Source organism: Fusarium mangiferae (assembly GCF_900044065.1).
Source record: "Fusarium mangiferae strain MRC7560 genome assembly, contig: FMAN_scaffold022, whole genome shotgun sequence".
Classification (NCBI taxonomy): Eukaryota; Fungi; Ascomycota; class Sordariomycetes; order Hypocreales; family Nectriaceae; genus Fusarium; species Fusarium mangiferae.
This window is the reverse complement of record NW_024573942.1, coordinates 337,866-356,039: the sequence shown is the minus strand read 5'-3', so window position 1 is coordinate 356,039 and position 18,174 is coordinate 337,866. Positions and strand designations below refer to the sequence as shown.

Below are 18,174 nucleotides of genomic sequence, written 5' to 3'. Positions count from 1 at the left end.
GATCTCCAAGTATGATAGGAGATACTTTCGACCCTACCACAGCCGGTACGATGAGTTCATCTGTAAGTAATGGGGCATAGATCGTAGGTATCCTTGATCGTCCATCTGATGCGGTATCTGAAGCGGCGCGGCCATGGGAACAGGTCCTGGAGTACGGTAGCCAGGTGAGCTCGTGCGGCTCGAGAAGCTGGAGTTGGTCCTCGGATCGTAGCTGAAAGGATCACTCTGTAGGCCTTCAAGGACGTGCATATCAGTTCGCAGTGCACTCGTTGTCGTAGCTGACTGTCGCAAAGGCTGTATCGTCTTGTGGAAGAGTTTTTGGAGTAGTTCCTCATCCAAGTAGATGTAAATGGTTGGATTACGGAATGCAGCTGATAGAACCAACAGGCTACCATACTGGCTAGGGCATTGTCAGTTTGAGGAGCATCAGTTGAAGACACAAGACTTACTACATCCAGAATGGCGGGTTTCTGCATGATTTGCAGACCTGAAAGATGGAGTCCCTGTGGAACGAGCCCCAGCAAATTTATCTCGATGTATGTCCTGCAATTTCAGCACGTTGGAAAAGGTGCGACTCGCGTATAGCGCTGCAACCTAATGCTCATACCCGGATGTGAGCTTCTGTATGGAACAGCTCTCGCCTAATAGTGTTATCTAGGCTTAGAGGTGACATAAGTTGTTCTGTTGTGCGTCGAGACCTCTTCTGAGGCCATCTCGGACCAGCTAGGTCAACTTCGACTTACAATTGATACGCCTGCGCGCTTCGTCCATGCTTGGAGCGCGCGCCCGTGATAAGGCGATACTCTGCGCTGAGATGATGGTGATCGTTTGTTCGAGTTTGGATTGAATGGTGACGGCTGGATGTGTTGAGAAGTTGGTTACTCAAGCATTATCTTGTCAGCGCGGCCATGACTAAGGCCAAAATGGTACCCTGATCAATCAGATAGCTCTCTGCCATGGTATAATGTCTAAGTTGTGAGCTAGATGTGTTATTTGCAGTTGAGACTTGTGGCTGAGAGCTTTATCCAGCCGAGACATGATAGAGCTCTCTGCCAACCACAGCCACTTTCAACAGCTTCAAAGGCATGAAAAGCGAAACTCCAACTGACGTTGAAAGCTTTAATTACGCTAAAGTTCAAGATAATACGAGTTCATAAATTCTCATCAACGTAGAGTAACGCCTAGTGGGGTCATGTGGTTTCAGCTAGTTTCAAGGCAAAGCATACTGGGTTCGGAGTTTAGGGTAGCCAAACTGAATTACGACAGGGCTTTACTCATATATATGACGAAAAAGCACCAGGTACTCCCCGAAAAGCGTGAATATTGGCACTGCAGGCATTAGAATCTTCTCACTCCTCATTAGGCAGCGGTACTATGCCCAGATTAAGGTGAACCACCAATGTATTAAATTTTCCTCAAATACACTAAATTATGCTCATCCTAGGGGATAGTACTTCGCTGACTACCACCAGGAAAAGACAATGGCAAAGAACGGCAAGAAATCGCATCATGAATAAACCTAGGCATCCAGAACAGGCCACCTTCGCCCCTCGGAAAGGCTCACTAGCTGTTGACGAAGCTTATTCCACCAGCTGTTGATGGGAATCGCCTTGACCGGGCAATTGCTCAGAAGCCATAGAATCCCACATATTATTGAGTTGCTCACTATTATCCAGGTCAGTTCCCAACCTTATCACAACTGTTCTCGGGGGCTTCACTTACGGTACTCTCTTAGCCATTTTCATACCCCTTTCTCGACAGAAGAACAGGAAGCGGCGCATTGTACGCGCTCTTGGAAAAGACGCCATAACATCGCCTCGAGGCTTGCCATCCACAGCAAGCTCTCCGACATCCTTTTTCATAATGATGTGAACACGAAGTGCTTCGATACTCCATTCCATCTCCTCAATCTCTGCGAGGTTGACGTGGAAATCGATCTCGTCCCTAAACAAGCCCCATTTCGCTGGTTTCACATCTTTGAGTACTTGGTGTTGAAAACATTGTATCTGACCAACCCAGGTCCAATACTGAGTGACACCGATATGGCTGGTATACAACCGAGTCTTGACTACAGCAAGCCGCCAGTCGTACTTCGTGATGCTACCTCCACTGCATGAATCTGTGTCGGACCAAGCCTCGAAGTGAAATTCGTCATGTACGGGGCTTCCATGTGTGAGCGGCATGTATTTCGGCTTCTTGTTGAGATGGGTACTGAATGCTGGCTGGGGACCAGGGGCGGGGGCCGACGCTGGTGCTGGATAGCTTGATGGTGCTTGGCTAGGAAGAGGAGAGTGGTGGATGAATGAATCCTCCCGGGGCGTAGTAGGAACAGAGTGCATAGATTTTCGCTTTTGGAGAGGTTTGGGTGTATTGCTAGGGCTGCCGTGACTCAGGTGCGCCTTCATGGTTCCCGAAGGACGTCCTCGGTTCTTGAATCCATGTCTACAACGAAGAGCGGTGAGCTTGGTGTCATCATGAAAATTGCGAATTGCTCGTGCCAGATTGAATTTGTGACCCTCTGTTTGAATTAGCTCGTGAAGTCGCTGTCGCATCCAGTCAGCCGGCGATACGTCAAGTTTGAACTTTCCGAGCTCCCATATTGTCTCTGAAAGGCTCAATAGTGTGCTGAATGACGTTATGCCGCCATAACCGCACTCGATGTATTTTTTACCCAATAACTGATAGGGGCTGATTGGGCCATTTTTGTGGAAGTCGAGAATTGTGATAGAGCGGCCGGCACGGCAAAGCCTCACACGGTCACGATTACTGCGCTTAGAGCTTGCTCCAATAGCGGCCTGGTGTCGATTAAGCCATAGAGTAAGCTGTGGCTTAATAAGTGTCTCGACGTTAAGCCAGTCGGGGTCCCAATAGGGGTGTTCCTCGTTAATCTTGACCAATGGCACCCCGGCAACGCATTCAGGAAAGGTGTAAATATTTCCGTCGTTCTTGAGGACCATACTCTCTCGGGTGATCTCTTCCAGTGGTTGGGCAGGGGGGGATTCAGGCGGCTGCGATGAAGGGTCCAGGGATAGAGATGGTGGAGTTGGTCTTCCTCGATCGCTGGACGGAGGTCGATTTCGCACGTTGGTCGGCGTAAAACCAGCAACTATGCGACACTCTTGTGGAGCGTGTATTTTCTCAAGCTCTGGTGACGTTTGGGTTGGATTATATCCGCAATAGTCTCTGGCAGGGTCTTCGAGCCCCGTCAATGGATGGAAGTCTGCATGAGGGTGGCGCAGAACGCCTGAGGGAAGAACAGAATGTGATGTCTCCAAGGGCCTAGGTTGAGGATATATCGGTGTCGGCAAGGGCGAGTCCACGGGTTCAATCATTCGTTCCGGGGCATAATCCGACCCGGAAGTCGTTGCCGGCCGGCTCTGGGGTTCTGGAGGCGGTCCATAGGCCGGTCTGTGGGACATTGCACGAGGGCGTTCAGCGATTTGGATTGGTGCTACCTCGGCAGTTCGTTCTGGGGCCTTCGCGGCGATCACATGATGGAACCGTTCATTACGTCGATCTGGAAATTTCTCAGGTTGGTGTTCAGAGCCTTGTTCTTGCTGTGGTGCAGTGGTCCGTGCTGCTTGACGCTCAGTCTGTGGCGCAGATTGAGGTTCAACAAGTCGTTCAGGCTGTTTTTCGGGTTGCAGTTCGTATTGTCGCTCAGCCTGTCTCTCATTTCGTCTATCCGGTTGTCTCTCAGGGGTTTGTAGAGCGGGTTTTAGTGAAGGTGGACGATAGGGCACAGAAATCGGTTCATCGACTCGCCGAGGCTCTGGCTGACTTGTTTTCTCAGACATCGAATGATGCACTGTTTCTGAGGATCGCTCTGCAGAAGTCTCTTGGGTTCCACCCTCCAGCTTCTTCTTCCGTTGTGCCCTCTCCCTCGAGGCCAGTATGTCAATGACGTTCTCTGAGGAACCATGGCATCCCTGGCGATTCCACTCATAGTTGCCACACTTCTGGAAGGGATCCCCGCCGACGATGATGCAGTCGTCGTCTTCTTCTTCTTCCTCTTCTTCAGGTCTCTCTGCTACCACTGCAGTTCCATTAGTGGGCTCTACTTGTGGGGTCGTTCCATTAAAGCCCGAGGATACCTCTGGTAACATTTCGGGTAGAACAATGCCTTCTGATTCTGGTCCAAGATGGTCTGGGATATCAGGATCATCTCCTCTTTTTTGTCTAAAGAATCGACGCATTTTGAACCAAATATCATGGAGCGTTTCTGCTCTCTTCTGGCGCGACGCGCGGTAGTCCTGCTCAATGCGCTCAAGTCGACTGGCCTTCTCCTCGCACTCATCCGTGGTGCATGCCAATTCAGCCTCAACTTTGGCGAGTTCCCTGGCCAGTCGAGATTGAGATTCTTTTAGTTGACTTCGCAGTCCTGTAAGGTCACTGAGTTTCAACCTGACTTCGTTAATCGAGAGCTGGAAATCCTTCTCAATCTTTTTGTTTTCTGCATCCTTCTTGGTGCGAAGATTAACCCAAAAATTGCGTTCTGTCTCATCCCAAACAGACTTTTGCTCCCCCTCTGGGAGAGAGTCCCAGACATCTTCCCCTGTGGCCATTTTTACAAAGAGCTTGTAGGTCTCATGGGCCTTTGTCGTGTAGGAACGAGCACAGTAGGGTATGACTGAGAATGAAATGGAGAAACAAGGTAATATGAATGGAAAGACGGTCAAACGATGACCTTGGATGCAGAGGCGGATGTAGTGATAAGCGTCCACCGATTGACATAGTAGTTTGGGCGGCAACACATGCAGGAAACCCTACAACTATATAACAGGAGGAGCTAAACTAAGGAGTGAACACCGATACTGCCAGGCTTCAATTTATCTCTCAGCTGTACTAACCCCTGTTTCCCTGCCATCGGCCCCTGGATGCTGCATTAGATCCGATTTAATCACAATGACCTCGCTTAAATTCATCCCGGACACGCGCTATCGAAGAACCTGGCTGCTAAAGCTGACGACTAGGTACCCGCTACCAGCGACTGAAACGGGAATACAGGGATACAGGTCCGGGTCGATCACTCATAACAGATCGACTCAGACCATGCGCCCGCCTAGGTTAGTCCAGACCCTTCTGTTGTCATCTTTCAACCCCCCTGCGTCCTGTGCGGGGATTTGTAGTACCAACTTCATAAAACCGTCCACCTCCGGAAAACCATAAAATGGGGCCGACAACACATCTGTATCTCCATGACGCACAGCCAGCAAATTTTATCGCCGCGGACGACTCAAGTCAGTGTCACCAGCGCTTATATGCCTCGTCTTTCCCATCACCTATACCTTTTATCCATTCCCATGTCCAAAAAGCAGCTATATATATGCCTTGCCGCATCTTTGGTCGCTGTCGGTACTTTGATCTACCTGTTGAATGTGGTGGAAGGGCCATGACGCAGTGGCGCTGCATGCTGAGCCTTGGGCCTTTGTTAGTCTGATCCGCCTCGTGTAATGGATGTCAGTATTCCATCCTGCCTGATGAAAACATCATCACTCACTTCTCACAGAACAGGCCTCAAGAGGGTGTCTTGGTTTCAATATAGCATATGCACGACCGGGGAGGAACAAAAACCTTGGCTGGCGTCATGATATGATTTGATGGCAGAGTAGCGAGTTGAAGTAAGTGAAGACATTAATTGTCTGCCTCTTGCCGCTAAGGATGCAGTTTACCTACAAGAATGAGCTACCCCGATTCGGTGATGGTCACGTCCCGTTAGCGTCGAGTGCAAGGTACGGATGTATGCGATGTTTTAGCCTTCTGCCAGTATAAGATGAAACAATCGGAATCGACTTCCGATAGGCTACTGGCTACTGTTGTGGGGGCTGTAGCTCTCTCCGCAAAAGAACTGGAAGCGACGCATTGCGGGTTCTTGTAAGAAAAAGGCCTTGAGGCTTTCTGTTTGCAGAAGGCTCTTCAGCTTCCTTATTCATGATGAGGTGAACGTGAAGTGCTCCGATACTCCATCTGATCTCGACCATCTTGGCAATATGACGGTAATTTCTCATATACTAACCAGCCACTCCTTTCTCGAGGCGCAGACTCTGTTGGCTACGGAAGACATGACAAACCTAGCTGGCAAGCCGGGACAAGAGAGACCGTTGTTGTCAACAATGAGGCAAAACCGCCCCTACTACGCAGACTCTGTTCCAGAACATCGCTTTCACGTGAAGCTTAATTGATTTGCCTCAACATTCTGGCAGTGCGAGGTCTTTTTTAGACTTTGAGAATGTTGACTTGCTTCACAATCAGCACCACTTGAGATGACCCGTCCTTGTCTACAACGTCAAGCTTCTTACGCCAGCACCCGAAGCAAGCGCGAACGCTACATCAGCTCCGATGACTTGGACTAGTTGATTGCTTCCATTGTTCACGACAAGGGTCCTCTTTTAGGCCATCCCCATGACGGTCTTGTTATCAAGGAGTCTTTGTCAGTTCCTTTCATCAAAGTTTGGAGGCTAGGATGGCTGTTGGGTACTGGACTCATGTCAACCTAGTTTTCTCCGCGACATGAGTGGAATTGCGAGAGAAATGTTCTAACGCATAACGAGATAACCTAGTATAGATTTCTATTCGTACCGTTTAAGACGCCACTCAAGGGTTAAACCCGATGAAACCCTTTCTATTGCTACGCATTTGCTATCTCACAAACAAGAACGTTGTCCAAGCAAATGAGAGACACGGCATAGCCATATAATTCGGTAAGCAGTGCCAAGGGTCGAGTTTCCTTCATCGAGTTCTGGCCAACAGGGAGGCCCCAATGCTGTCAGATGACCGCACTGCGACAGGAAATAAAAGGCCCAAAGTAGACAAAAGAGCAGTTCAGAGAAGTGAATTCAATATATGTAATATATGTAAGGAGTGAGTCAATCGTCGCTGGGGTACGTCTCCTGCTTCATGGCATCGCTAAAGTGTGTCATGGAAGGAAGTGTCATGGGCACTGTAGACGCTGTCATGTAGTTGGGGTAGGCATCAGCGGTTGCGATAGCTGGGTATGACTGAGTAGACCCGTACGGTGCGAGGAGGATCTCATCGGGAGCCGGGTATGTTGGGTATGTGAACTGAGGAGGGCTGTCTGAGCAAGCTCGGTCGTCGCCGGGGGGGAAAAGCTCGTTTACAGGCTCCAAGGGAGGAGTGAAATGGCTCTGTGAAGCAAAAGACTTGCTAGGAGATCTGCATTGCATTTTTTGAGACTTGGGTGCTGAGGGAGATCGCTTCGACTTGGTAGGCTTCTGCGACTGCTTGTCGGACTCGGCATCGTCAGAAGAACCAGCACGGCGCTCGAGGTCTTCAAGACGGCGCTTCAGTTTCTTGCCTGTAAGGAAATGTGAGTTGTGTAAACGGCCAAGACCATAGAGCGAGTTCAGAGTCCATAGGATAACATACGGTAGTTGCGTTGTGCAATGCGGTTCTGGATCCTTCGGCGCTCAGCGAGGTCTGAGATCTTAGTCCAGTCCTCGTCAGGATTGGCAGAAGCGCTGAAAGCGCTGCTTGTTCCCGAGTATTGCCTTGGAGGTGGAGGGGCCGCTGCGTAGGCGTAGGCAGGTTGTGTCATGAACATGGACATTGTCTAGGCGCTTTTATAGTGAGTGTGCAGTTATTGCAATGATACTCGAAGTGGACAGACAGTGTTGTGATGGAAGGTGGTGATCGACGTGCAGGAGATGTGGAAGTGCTATTATGCCAGAGCTGGTGATTGTTTCAATGACGGACAGAAAGTGAGATGGAAATATGAAGAGAAGAGACTGGGTATTAATACTTTCGTGTAAGGCATGGGCTGTTGGAAGCGAAAACGCAGCTTGTAATAGTTGCGTTGACGCCTAGTAAATAGCTTGACTAACTGCCTTGTAAGGCGTTCAGCGCCTCAAAACTGGAAAGGCATCCCCGTCATTAAGTCTGGTCAATTCAGCCTCACGGTTGGCTCTGGATCTCGGAGGGGTTGAAAGCAACCAGAATCCTATATGCCATATGCGAGGATGAATTTCGATTCGGTACCATTCCTTCGCCCTAGGCCAATGGTTACGCGCTGCCATGATTTCTTGTAGAGGCTGAGTAGCGTCCCAGTCCAGGGTATCGCCAGGCAGCAGCTGAGGCTCTGCTATCTCAACAAGTATAGTACGAGTAGATATTATTTTATTGAGATCATGAGGCCAAGGCGTCTGGACACGATAGTCCAGAGGTATTTTGGTGGCTCCTAGCTATTTGCTACATTTTTGCCGGCGTACGTCTTTTTGTTTGGGGTCAATAATAACATCGCGAGAAGCAGCTCATCAGCGTTTAGGCAAAGACCTCTCAAATTCGCCGCCTCTTAAATTAGAGATCCTTCTACCTTTCAGAGGTCTGGGACTCAAAAAACTGTTACAAGGGTAGCCTGGGTTGAGCCCCATAGTCTTGAGAAGGAAGAAGCCTTAATGCTGGCTGACACAGGTCCTCCGCCTCAGCCTCGCTCCTGGGAGAACAGGGAACGTGAGCAAGCCTGCCAAATTGATGATTCGAATCTCAGCACGATCGATAGAAATTGGAGAGCCAGATGTCGGGAGTTCTGCATTTGATCACCAGCAAGTTCTTGTTGAAACTACGTTGAGGTTGGCTCCAAATATCATGTGGTATTGACCGCGGGCACTGGATACAAATCGCAAAGAGCATTGCCTTTGAAGTTCAACTTATTCATGTAAGAGCTATGACTAGGGATCAATTTTACTTATATACAGATTGAGAATATATCAGCGAGTTGTAATTATTTGCAAGAATGAAAAAGGAAAATTCGACAGCAGCAAGCTTGTGTGAACGCGCCGCATAGCCATTCAAGCAATCAGCTTGCTTCACTATCTCTCAGAAAGAGACCCTCTTTTCCATTGCCGTGATATGACCATGGCAGATGTTCCTTGTCCAAAAAAGAAACCCTCACTATACCCTGTATGTGAAAATGCTGTTTCTGGTCCCTTGGCATATATAGCACTGTCGGCTTATACCCGTTTGTGGCGGTTCTTTCTGAGATCTGCTGGTGGATTCTCAGTGCATGCGCCCGTGGTAGCCCGTTTCACGCGTGCTACTGGTCTTGTATAGCATGCCGTTGTTGTTCGGTGGCTGGATGTGGTGATGACTATGCACGTCATAAACCTCATAGCCACCATTATGAGTCTGGCAAGACATGTGGTTGATAGGAGCGGGTGGGTCCTGAGTCAAACTATAGGAAGCGAGGCTGCCCGGTACAGGGAGTCCGTGAGGATTCGCTGGGATTGGGAGAGCTTGAGGGAGAGGAGATTGGGGCACAGCTGTCATGGTATTGGCAGGAGGAGACTGGGACGCCTCGATCTTACGTTTCACAACTTTACGGCCTTTTCCTCTTCCCTTCGTCCCTTTATTGCTGTTCCTGTAGTGCGTGGCGAAGTACTCAAAAAGCTCGCGATCGGCTTCGGCGATTTCCTCACCCGAGGCAATGATTTTGTCGAACTTCATTGTTAGTTCCTTGAGTGTCCTCTTGTGGAACTTGTTTTGGTGCGTCTAGCAACTGATTAGAACGTCGTCTATTTCGAGGACCCTTTACACATACCTTCATGTTTCCGAGAGTTGTGAGTGGCTTGTTACAATCGTCGAGAATGCAAACAAAGGGCTTGAGGCTTTGGTGAGTGTTTAGGTGGGTAGTAAGGTTGCTCCTTTGACAAAATCTTTTTTCGCACTTGTCGCAAGCAAAGGGGCGTTCGTCAGTGTGACGAAGTCTGTGACTCTTGAGGTTGCCACGTTGAGAGAAAGTCAGGTCGCAGCCAGGAAAGTCACAGTTCTTAAGGTGTTAGTTGAAAGTCACCGGACGTGGAGAATTTCACTCACGTATGGCTTCTCGCCGGTGTGTGTCCTGAGATGGATTTCGAGATGAGTACTTCCGGCAAGTTTTTTCCCGCATACATCGCAGAGATATCTGCTGTCCATAGGACCTGGTGTTCTTTGACTTCCAAAGCTTGCCTCGCTGGCAGGAGACATTCCAGCAGTGAGTGGCTGCTGTACTGTATCGGCTTGCAGGTCTGTCTTGCGTTGGATGGCTTTCATCAGCTCATCCACTTCTGTTTCGAAGTTGACCTGATCACCAGGGTTGAGAGTTTCGTTGGAGATGATAGTCCTCGAGCTCATAGATGGGTTGGTACCCGAGGATCCAACATTCGAGCCTTGCGAATGGCTTCGTGCCGGAGAAGGTGCTTGTTCAGCATATGTACACTCCATCTCCCGAGAATAAAGGAGAATTTGGCCGCGGTCGTTATCATGTCTCATAAGTCGGCGATCGACACATTCTATTTTGAAAGGCGTTGAGTGGTGGGGAGGCGTAGGCGGGCCTTGGTATCCTCCAAATTGGTTGGGATTGGGAACCTGGCAGTGAGGTGCCGTGAGGCTGTTCACTGGACCTGAGCTGTAAGGTGGCTGGACCATGTACGGTGTCATGACAGGTCGACGGAGAGGATCAGTAGTGGTGGCTCGAGAGTCAAGAGGAATCATGTGTGGAAATTCCATCGTGGTATAGTCGCCAGGTAGTTGTTGCGACCAGCGCCCCCAGTTGGGAGCGTGTGAAGATTGGGCTGTAAGGGCCATTTCCAAATCCAAGTTATTCTTGCTCACAAAACAAGGCTAATAGATTCTGTTGTCTGGATTGGTGCTCAAGGGGACACCGGGCAAGACTTGGCGCTGTTGGAGATGAAGTGTGACAGACGAAAAGTACCCAAATCTACGTAGAGAAGCCAAAGCAAAGTATGTAGGAGAGGATGAATAGTGGTATAAGTTATGGGCAGGAGATTTGACCAGATAGCTAAGCAATCCGGTGGGCTCATGTATATATATACGAGGAATGTGACATATGACAAGCATCCTGCCCCGAAAGACTCTCGGGAGCGAAATGAGTAATCTCTCTACAATGGCCGCATTGAATCCAATCGATTCGCGTGGCTGCCAAGCCGACGTAGGTGGTATAACGATCGATGCTGGCGGCATCATGTTCCCCTGCATAATTATGCACGAGTCCCGATGGGTCAAGATTCTCCCTCCCCTGTGGAGATGACCTACTCTCGGACTCCCAATACGGAGGCGCGCTGAGCAGATCCTCTTGGCTACTCCTTGCTGCACCAATGGTATACAGTACGATCGCATCATGATCCCCCCACGCCATGCAGTTGTTTGATCCCTGTGCGCTTTTTGCCCTGTGCGGTAAGGTGCCCACTAAGTGTCGGATGTGTACATTGTGTTCCGTGCCTCGCACACCATCTCAGATCTAGCCGCCAGGTAGGGGCTCTCTCTGTCTGTGTCCACTGTTTCGTGAAAGGCGATGCGGAATAAGGATGTCGCACCGGGCTGTTAGCGTCGAGGGGCTGGAGTGGGTGATTATGTATACAGTATTAAAAATCTTATTTATAGGACGGCGATTGTACTCCACTTAGTCCTTGGTCAATGCGGGCACCCCTGACCCACTTGTCCAGAATGCTGGGAGGCAATACAAGAGCACTGTTTTGACCTGCTGCACCTGAGTACCCGAATATTTATTTATGTTTCGTCGAGACCCTGCATCGTTAGCAGGAGCTGATTCAACAGCATTACCTTCTTCACTACTGATTGAAAGTGATCTTAGTCTGGCGTTCGTCCACGACAACCACCCACTGCATTTCACTGAGATTCCGTCCGTTACAGAGCCACGCCTGACCCCGTTTTCAACCAGATTGTGATTCTTACAAGCACATACAGAATCCAGGATGGTTGGAAAAAGGAGAGAGACGGCTGGATTGATCCTGCCGAAAAAAACACACACAACTCGTCTCCGGCCCAACGAAGTAGTGCGATCAGATGAGTCAAGTCCTTTATCAGCGCTTTCTAAGACACCGGAGTGTCCATGGACGGAAGGCCGACAGACAGCATCAGTAGAGCCTATCCATCATATGTCCCGCACCGAAGACGCTTCCCATGCTCCCGAGCATGGCAAGTCCGCGCCTCCCGAGGCTGTAAGTCCCGAAAATGGACTTGGTAAGAGAAGGAAAGTAACAATAAAGAGCGGTGTTGAGACTCAGAGAGTCTATCAAGCACCGCATCCCTACTATAGCCCCGACCGAGTTCCACCCCGGCGAACTTCGCCAAACATGCCCAAGCATCAGGAGAATTGGGCGAGTCCCGTAGGAATTGGCCCAGTTCTGACAATTGCCAATGAACAAGCAAAGTCTCGACCAATAAGGCCCAGTCATCCACATTCTGTATCGCTACATTTACCTGTGGGAAGCGGTCCAGTGCCTCCAGAGGGCTATCCACCATTTCGGCAGCCAATACGACCTTCACAGAACACCATTTCTGAATCTGGCGTCTCACCTTATTCCGAGTGCAGCTATGGACATCCTTACCATCGCCCAGCACATTGTCAGTCATTTTGTGCTCAGGTAGCATACTACTCACAAGACCAGGCTTGTGCTCCGTACCGAGGTATTGATCCTATCAATATCAGCCACGACAAGAAACAACAAAAGCGAAAGCGAACTATATCTGGGGTTCAAGATATGCACAGAAAGTTTTTCGCGGCAAGCCTTCAGTATCCATACCTAACTGAGGATGAGAAGCAATATCTCATGCGACAGACCGGACTTTCGATGGGTAATTTGATTCAGGAGAGCTACCCGGGTGGCCAGGAAGAGTCTGCTCATCGTGGCACAATCTTTTTCAGTTTCACTAGAACTGTCGAAGCCTTCACTGGTAGCATATCGATAGATCTTGAAGCCCCCTCGCCTCGAGCTGGGTACGACAGACCTCCGGTGCTTACGAGAGACCGAGCCATAGTTGGGCCTCCATTGCTTCTTGAACCGCCCGCCCCTCTACCAAAGGTTCCGGATTTAAAAGAAATCCAATTTATACCAGAACGACAGTTGGCCCCGATAAGGAACCAGCCACCGTCCCAAACTGCTATTTTCTTTTTCCTAGAGTTTATAAACTACAGGGCTCTATTATAGCGGTCGCTGTGCCTAACATGAGGTCTGTAAACGGAGTAAGCCAAGTTGCTCTGTACTCAAGCCTCGCGAATTATCCGACTGAATTGGCCGGGCACAAACGAAGAGCTTGTCTAGATAAGCTCACGCGAGAGGCGTCGAATCACATAGACTTCTAAACATCGAGGCAACTCCAAATAATAGCCATTGTAGTTACTTACAGCTCCCATACCTCGCCCTAGCAATGAAGGAACAGCAACAGATGCAGAGCTATATCTGTCGTTGAAGATTCTAGCGAGTCTAGGGCAGTGTTGTGACGGATCGGTGAAATGAATATCTCTGATTGGGGCTCGAATGGACCGGCGTTCCAATCTGACTTCTCATACGGCTCGAGTCGTCCATGCCCGAAGACGTCCAATGCCACAAGATGCTGCTGGATCTCAGTCGACAGTGGTTGGGAAATGCTGGTGACTGTAGGGCAGGCGGTTTCGATGGATCCAAGTGGTTACATAATTCGAGCTGTAATATTGATAGTGAGTCAAAATGTTCTCTTCAACGCAAAACTGCATGCACAACGAATCGTGTAGCAACACGAAGATATTCTGTCGCATTTGACCTTGAGGCTGTTTCTACATTGCCAAATAGCATCTTATTAGCATTTAAAACCCCCTTACAAGACACACAAGCCGTTGGCTCTGTCCACAACATGGCCAACGGTTGTGCCCATCAATTTTAGGTGATCAAATCAGATAACACTCTGGTCCAGTTAATTTGCCAACACTGCCGCTCTGGCCCTCATTGGATGATTTGGGAATGCACATGCTGTAAGCTGCATCTATGTCGACCTTGCACGTAGTCTTCTTGAGACTGTAAAAAGCTCCTCGGCTAACTATAGCTTTCACGCAGGGACTCGGTGTGCCTTCAGTGTGTTTTGCTGTGCTATTTGGTCATGGCCGGGGGGGTAGGGGCTGACATGACGGACATGATATGAGTGCCCACACAATCACATGGACGTCTTGGTGGTCTTCGTATGCATACGGCGTAAAGATTCAGCATTCATTCTAAGTACAGTAGCGCGAAATCACCTTGACTAGAAGAGCAAGAAAAATAGTAAGTGCCATGTGATTGCCCCTTGATCCGCTTCAACTTCGATGGGAATAGAAAACACCCTTCATTCTGAGCAATGGCACTGCTTCGTAGACTAATGAATCATTCCCAAAACGCCATGTCATGATGATGATTATGATAGATGATAATGAGAGTCATCAGGACGGATCTTCAAGTCTCTGTGGGGAATATCTTTGGCCCTATCATTGCCAGAGCAATGGGTTCATATGTGAAGACCGTGGATATCGTTGATTGCCTATTGGATGAGGTATCTGAGGCGGCGCGGCCATGGGAACAGGGCTTGAGGTGCAGTAGCCAGGCTCGCTTGTACCGCTCGAGAAGCTCGAGTTGGTCCTCGGATCGTAGCTGAAAAGATCTCTCTGTAGGCCTTCAAGGATGTGCATGTCAGTTCGAAGTGCGCTCGTTGCCGTTGCCGACTGTCGCAAAAAATGGATCGTCTTGTGGAACAGTGTTCGAAGTAGAACCTCATCTACGTAGGTGTGAAGGATTGGGTCACGGAATGCAGCTGATAGAATCAACAGGTTACCCCATTGGCTAGAGCGTGGTGGTTAGTTTGAGGCGCATCAGTTCAAGACGAAAGACCTACGCGTGAGCTGTGCCGAAGATATTGGTGATGATTGGCCTCTTATCTCCCAGACCGTGGAAAGCACGGGTGCTTTCAATGAGCGCTTTGATACCCTTCTTAGCTAACTCAACTACTTGAGGATCGATATCGCCATGCGTTCTAGCCTTGGGATGAATAACAGGCGCTGTGATGTCCTGTCGGAATTCGGAGCTGACGCTGGGAAAGTTGGGGCTCGATGCATGGTTCTTGATGGAGTGCGAGAACTGTAGAATCTGTCGGATGAAGGGGCGATAAGTGATCACCTGAGCTCCCCAGTACTTTGCCCGCAGTCTTGCTGCCAGAATATCATCTGCAGGGGGATCATCTTCGCTGAATGCAAAGCTAGGGGCAACCCAATGCATGCCCGAGACACCATCGGACACGGCGCCGACATTCCGGAACTTGTCTTTGCCAGGTTTGGCCGGATCTTCAGGGGCGTAAAACATTCTGTGGATGCTGTTGAGGTGGGTACGCAAGTATAGCTGACCTGGGTAACTATCCAAGATGCGCTGGTTGAAACCCTCCAAGAGACTCATGTTAGGGTGCGGCATGTCATCTTCATACGAGAGCAGTCCTGATGGGGGAAGTTGCATCTCTGCAATGAGATCACTCTCGAGCTGCAGACAAGTCCAGAACGTGAGAGCAAGCTGGTTATACTTGGTTTCCTGGATAAACTCGCTGTTGCGCTTGATTCGTCGCATTTTGTCCAAGCTCCTGCAATACTGTCAGCCACTCCTGATCTGTGTTCTATTAGAACTCATGGCACTTACGGTCTCATGATGACTTGGAGCTTGTGGCTGGCCCTTTGGATGAAAGCAAAACTCTCCATCGGTCTGCCCAACTGGCCATGATACAGCCCGGCAAAGATGTTGGCGTACACATTTTTCATATTGTTGTACGCGCCGGTGTGATTGCCAAGGATATCCGTGGCGTATGCAAAATACTCCAGGCCAGGGATGACCTCGTAGTTCTTCTTCAAACTGTAGCCAGAGCGGAAGGCACCTGTGCCATGACTACGAATATTACGGTCTTCCTCTTTGGGTGATGGCAAGCCTGATGAGTGAGAATGAGATGAGTACCCCGGCGGGAAGCCCAAATTGGGCGATGGCGGAATAGCTCCATTGCCGAGGGCAGGGCTTCTGTGAGGCAGAGACTCTGTAGGATGGACGACATCCGGCACGTTATCGCGGTGAAGGCAAACTTTACCCAAAGCCAGAACCGTGAGAACTAGAGCGGTATGGATGGACCGATCTGGTCGGCCGATACGTTGTGGCACCGATGCGGATGGCTCGGAGCCATCTGGTCCTGGTGGTCGCTTCCTCTTTGAGCCTGCAGCTTCTGGTGTCGAAGAGCCTCCTCCAACCGTGAAGGTAGGCTTTGATGTTTGTGACTTTGCTGAACGCGGCTGCGATGCAGGAAGGGTATCCAGAAAGTGTCTAACCCAGTAGTCCAACAGCTTTGGTTGAATGATAGGGTGCATGTTGAGAATGTTTTCCTTGAAACTTTCGACATACGCCCACACCTTCGGCTCAGAGAAATCAGGGTTGCCATCAACCAAAACACCTCCCTTGTATTCCACTTGGTCTGGAGGATTAAGTCCACCGTGCTGGTCCCAATGAGCTGCGCGCGAAGGAGATGCCATATCGGATGAATCGTCGGCCATATCCAAGTTGCCATGATCGGTTGGTTCTCTAACATGTCGCGAAGGATGGGAGTCTTCACCTCGACCATACACTATCAGAACACCTCGGTTCTGTTCTTGGCTGATGGGATATTCGCTAATGTACCGCACACCTTCGCGCTCGACGTGATGTTTTGTAAGCTCCCGGATGGAAGGCCATTCCAAGAGCAGGCCTGCCAGAGTCGTATGATTGATGGGAATCGCGGGCTCACCAGGGGGGACGGGCGGGCCTGGCTCTACCTCCATCTCATCCTCAGCCATCATACGCAATGGCATAGGCTCTGAAGATGGGTGATCGCGATGGGCGTCATTATAGTACGGATCCACAGAAGCGCCATTGGCAACGTAAGGTGATGCTGGCGCACGTTTGTACTCGTCCTCCACGGAGGACTCTGTCTTGAGAGCTGATGTCGCAAGATGCTTGGGCAAGAGGGATTCCATCCTGGTCAATCTCTGATCGAATCGTCCCAGGTGTGTCATGATCGAGCTAAGCGACGTCTTAATAGAACCGAGACCATCTAGAATGTCGGCTTGCGCTTTATCCGTCCTGTTAATAATTGTTAGTTTTTTGTTATCAAGCTGATGTGGACCTTTCAAAACCTACGCCTTGGGTACCGGGCCACGGTATATGCATGTCACGCCTCTTTCCTTGCAAGTTGTACATGGCATCGTCTCATCGCACTTGGCCTTCAGTTGCCGACAGCTATCGCACGCCTATATCCAATTAGAACTTGCGGTCTTCCAATTCTCAGGAGGCTTATACCTGAGAAGCTCGGTGTTTCTTTTTCCTGGAAGTGGGGGAAGATGAATAGACATTATAGGGGGGTTCGCGGGGAGTTGAAGAGTAGCCTGGTTGTTGCCCATAGGGCGCCTGATGGGGCACGGGAGTGCCCTGTGGGAAGCCGTGCGGATGATAGTTACTCGGTATTGGGGCCGTAGAAGGCGCGTCTTCATGATTCACTTGTCGCGGTGGATTATCCGGATATGCGCCAGGAGGAGGTGGTGGTGTTGACAACATCCCTTCGGACGCATGGCCCGTCGAATAAGGTTGGCGTCCATCCTCAGTACGGCACCGTTTTGGGGGAGGATCTTTTGGGCCGTACGGAGGTGGATGCTGCGCGTACTGCTGCTGTGGTGGGTGTTGAGGCTGTTGTTGCTGTTGGCGATAGCCTAGTTCGTGATAGCAAGCGTTAGACAAGTCAAGGAGAGCAATACCAAGAAGAGCTTAGAAGAGGAAGGGAAGAATTATGATGGACAGTACCGGCTGAAAGTGAAGGAGGACTCATTTCGAAATCAGGCTGAGAAGGAATTTGGAGAGGCGCTGCGTCATGCGAACCACCCGTTGCCTTGTCGGGTTGCACAGCATTTTAAGTCAATGTCCTTCCTCTACATCCAACCCGGACACCGGAGGGACGGGATTGACCCCTCGATTGCAGAAATTACGTACATTCTGCTATCAAGGGGATGCTGTTGACTTGCTTCCTGCACCGATCAAGGGTAGCACGACGGCGTGTAGTTGGTAGCTTGCCCTCGCGCACTTCTGCCTCATGAGGCAAGGTGACGTCTCGGAACCCACAAAACGTGGGATGCTATTTCAGCTCCAAGCTCGGACGCATGCGACAGGGGTCTTTGATAGTATCTCGCCACACCCTGTTTGCGCGGACGATCTTCTAAAATACGGAACCAGGATGCTGAACAAGGTTGGCGCACGGGGCTGTTAGCGCCATGGTGTTGGCTTTGAGAAGTCATGTATACAGTGTCATCTCAAGAGTAACGGCCGATCATCCCCACTCGTCCCTGACATCTCTCGCTAGTGGGCAACT

General features: G+C 50.0%; 6 protein-coding genes across 6 annotated transcripts; 1 reads left to right on the top strand and 5 right to left on the bottom strand.

Moving 5' to 3' along the window:
* Window positions 1-33: 33 nt before the first annotated feature.
* Window positions 34-476, bottom strand: FMAN_14150 (uncharacterized protein; the record flags this gene model as incomplete). Its single annotated transcript, XM_041825615.1, has 2 exons — window positions 34-396; window positions 450-476. The coding sequence occupies 2 exons, from the start codon at window positions 474-476 to the stop codon at window positions 34-36; spliced, it is 390 nt and encodes a 129-aa protein (XP_041690977.1).
* A 1,104-nt stretch (window positions 477-1,580) lies between these two features.
* On the bottom strand, window positions 1,581-4,565 carry FMAN_14151 (uncharacterized protein; the record flags this gene model as incomplete). The annotated part of the gene is made up of 2 exons (XM_041825614.1): window positions 1,581-1,665; window positions 1,723-4,565. 2 exons carry the CDS (start codon window positions 4,563-4,565, stop codon window positions 1,581-1,583), a joined length of 2,928 nt encoding a protein of 975 aa, XP_041690976.1.
* A 2,301-nt stretch (window positions 4,566-6,866) lies between these two features.
* On the bottom strand, window positions 6,867-7,561 carry FMAN_14152 (uncharacterized protein; the record flags this gene model as incomplete). The annotated part of the gene is made up of 2 exons (XM_041825613.1): window positions 6,867-7,315; window positions 7,387-7,561. The coding sequence occupies 2 exons, from the start codon at window positions 7,559-7,561 to the stop codon at window positions 6,867-6,869; spliced, it is 624 nt and encodes a 207-aa protein (XP_041690975.1).
* A 1,451-nt stretch (window positions 7,562-9,012) lies between these two features.
* FMAN_14153 (uncharacterized protein) lies at window positions 9,013-10,500 on the bottom strand (the record flags this gene model as incomplete). The annotated part of the gene is made up of 3 exons (XM_041825611.1): window positions 9,013-9,504; window positions 9,554-9,781; window positions 9,829-10,500. The coding sequence occupies 3 exons, from the start codon at window positions 10,498-10,500 to the stop codon at window positions 9,013-9,015; spliced, it is 1,392 nt and encodes a 463-aa protein (XP_041690974.1).
* A 1,409-nt stretch (window positions 10,501-11,909) lies between these two features.
* Window positions 11,910-12,962, top strand: FMAN_14154 (uncharacterized protein; the record flags this gene model as incomplete). The annotated part of the gene is made up of 2 exons (XM_041825610.1): window positions 11,910-11,972; window positions 12,021-12,962. 2 exons carry the CDS (start codon window positions 11,910-11,912, stop codon window positions 12,960-12,962), a joined length of 1,005 nt encoding a protein of 334 aa, XP_041690973.1.
* A 1,286-nt stretch (window positions 12,963-14,248) lies between these two features.
* FMAN_14155 (uncharacterized protein) lies at window positions 14,249-17,637 on the bottom strand (the record flags this gene model as incomplete). The annotated part of the gene is made up of 6 exons (XM_041825609.1): window positions 14,249-14,600; window positions 14,653-15,384; window positions 15,441-16,898; window positions 16,956-17,065; window positions 17,115-17,521; window positions 17,613-17,637. The coding sequence occupies 6 exons, from the start codon at window positions 17,635-17,637 to the stop codon at window positions 14,249-14,251; spliced, it is 3,084 nt and encodes a 1,027-aa protein (XP_041690972.1).
* Between the last annotated feature and the right edge of the window lie 537 nt (window positions 17,638-18,174).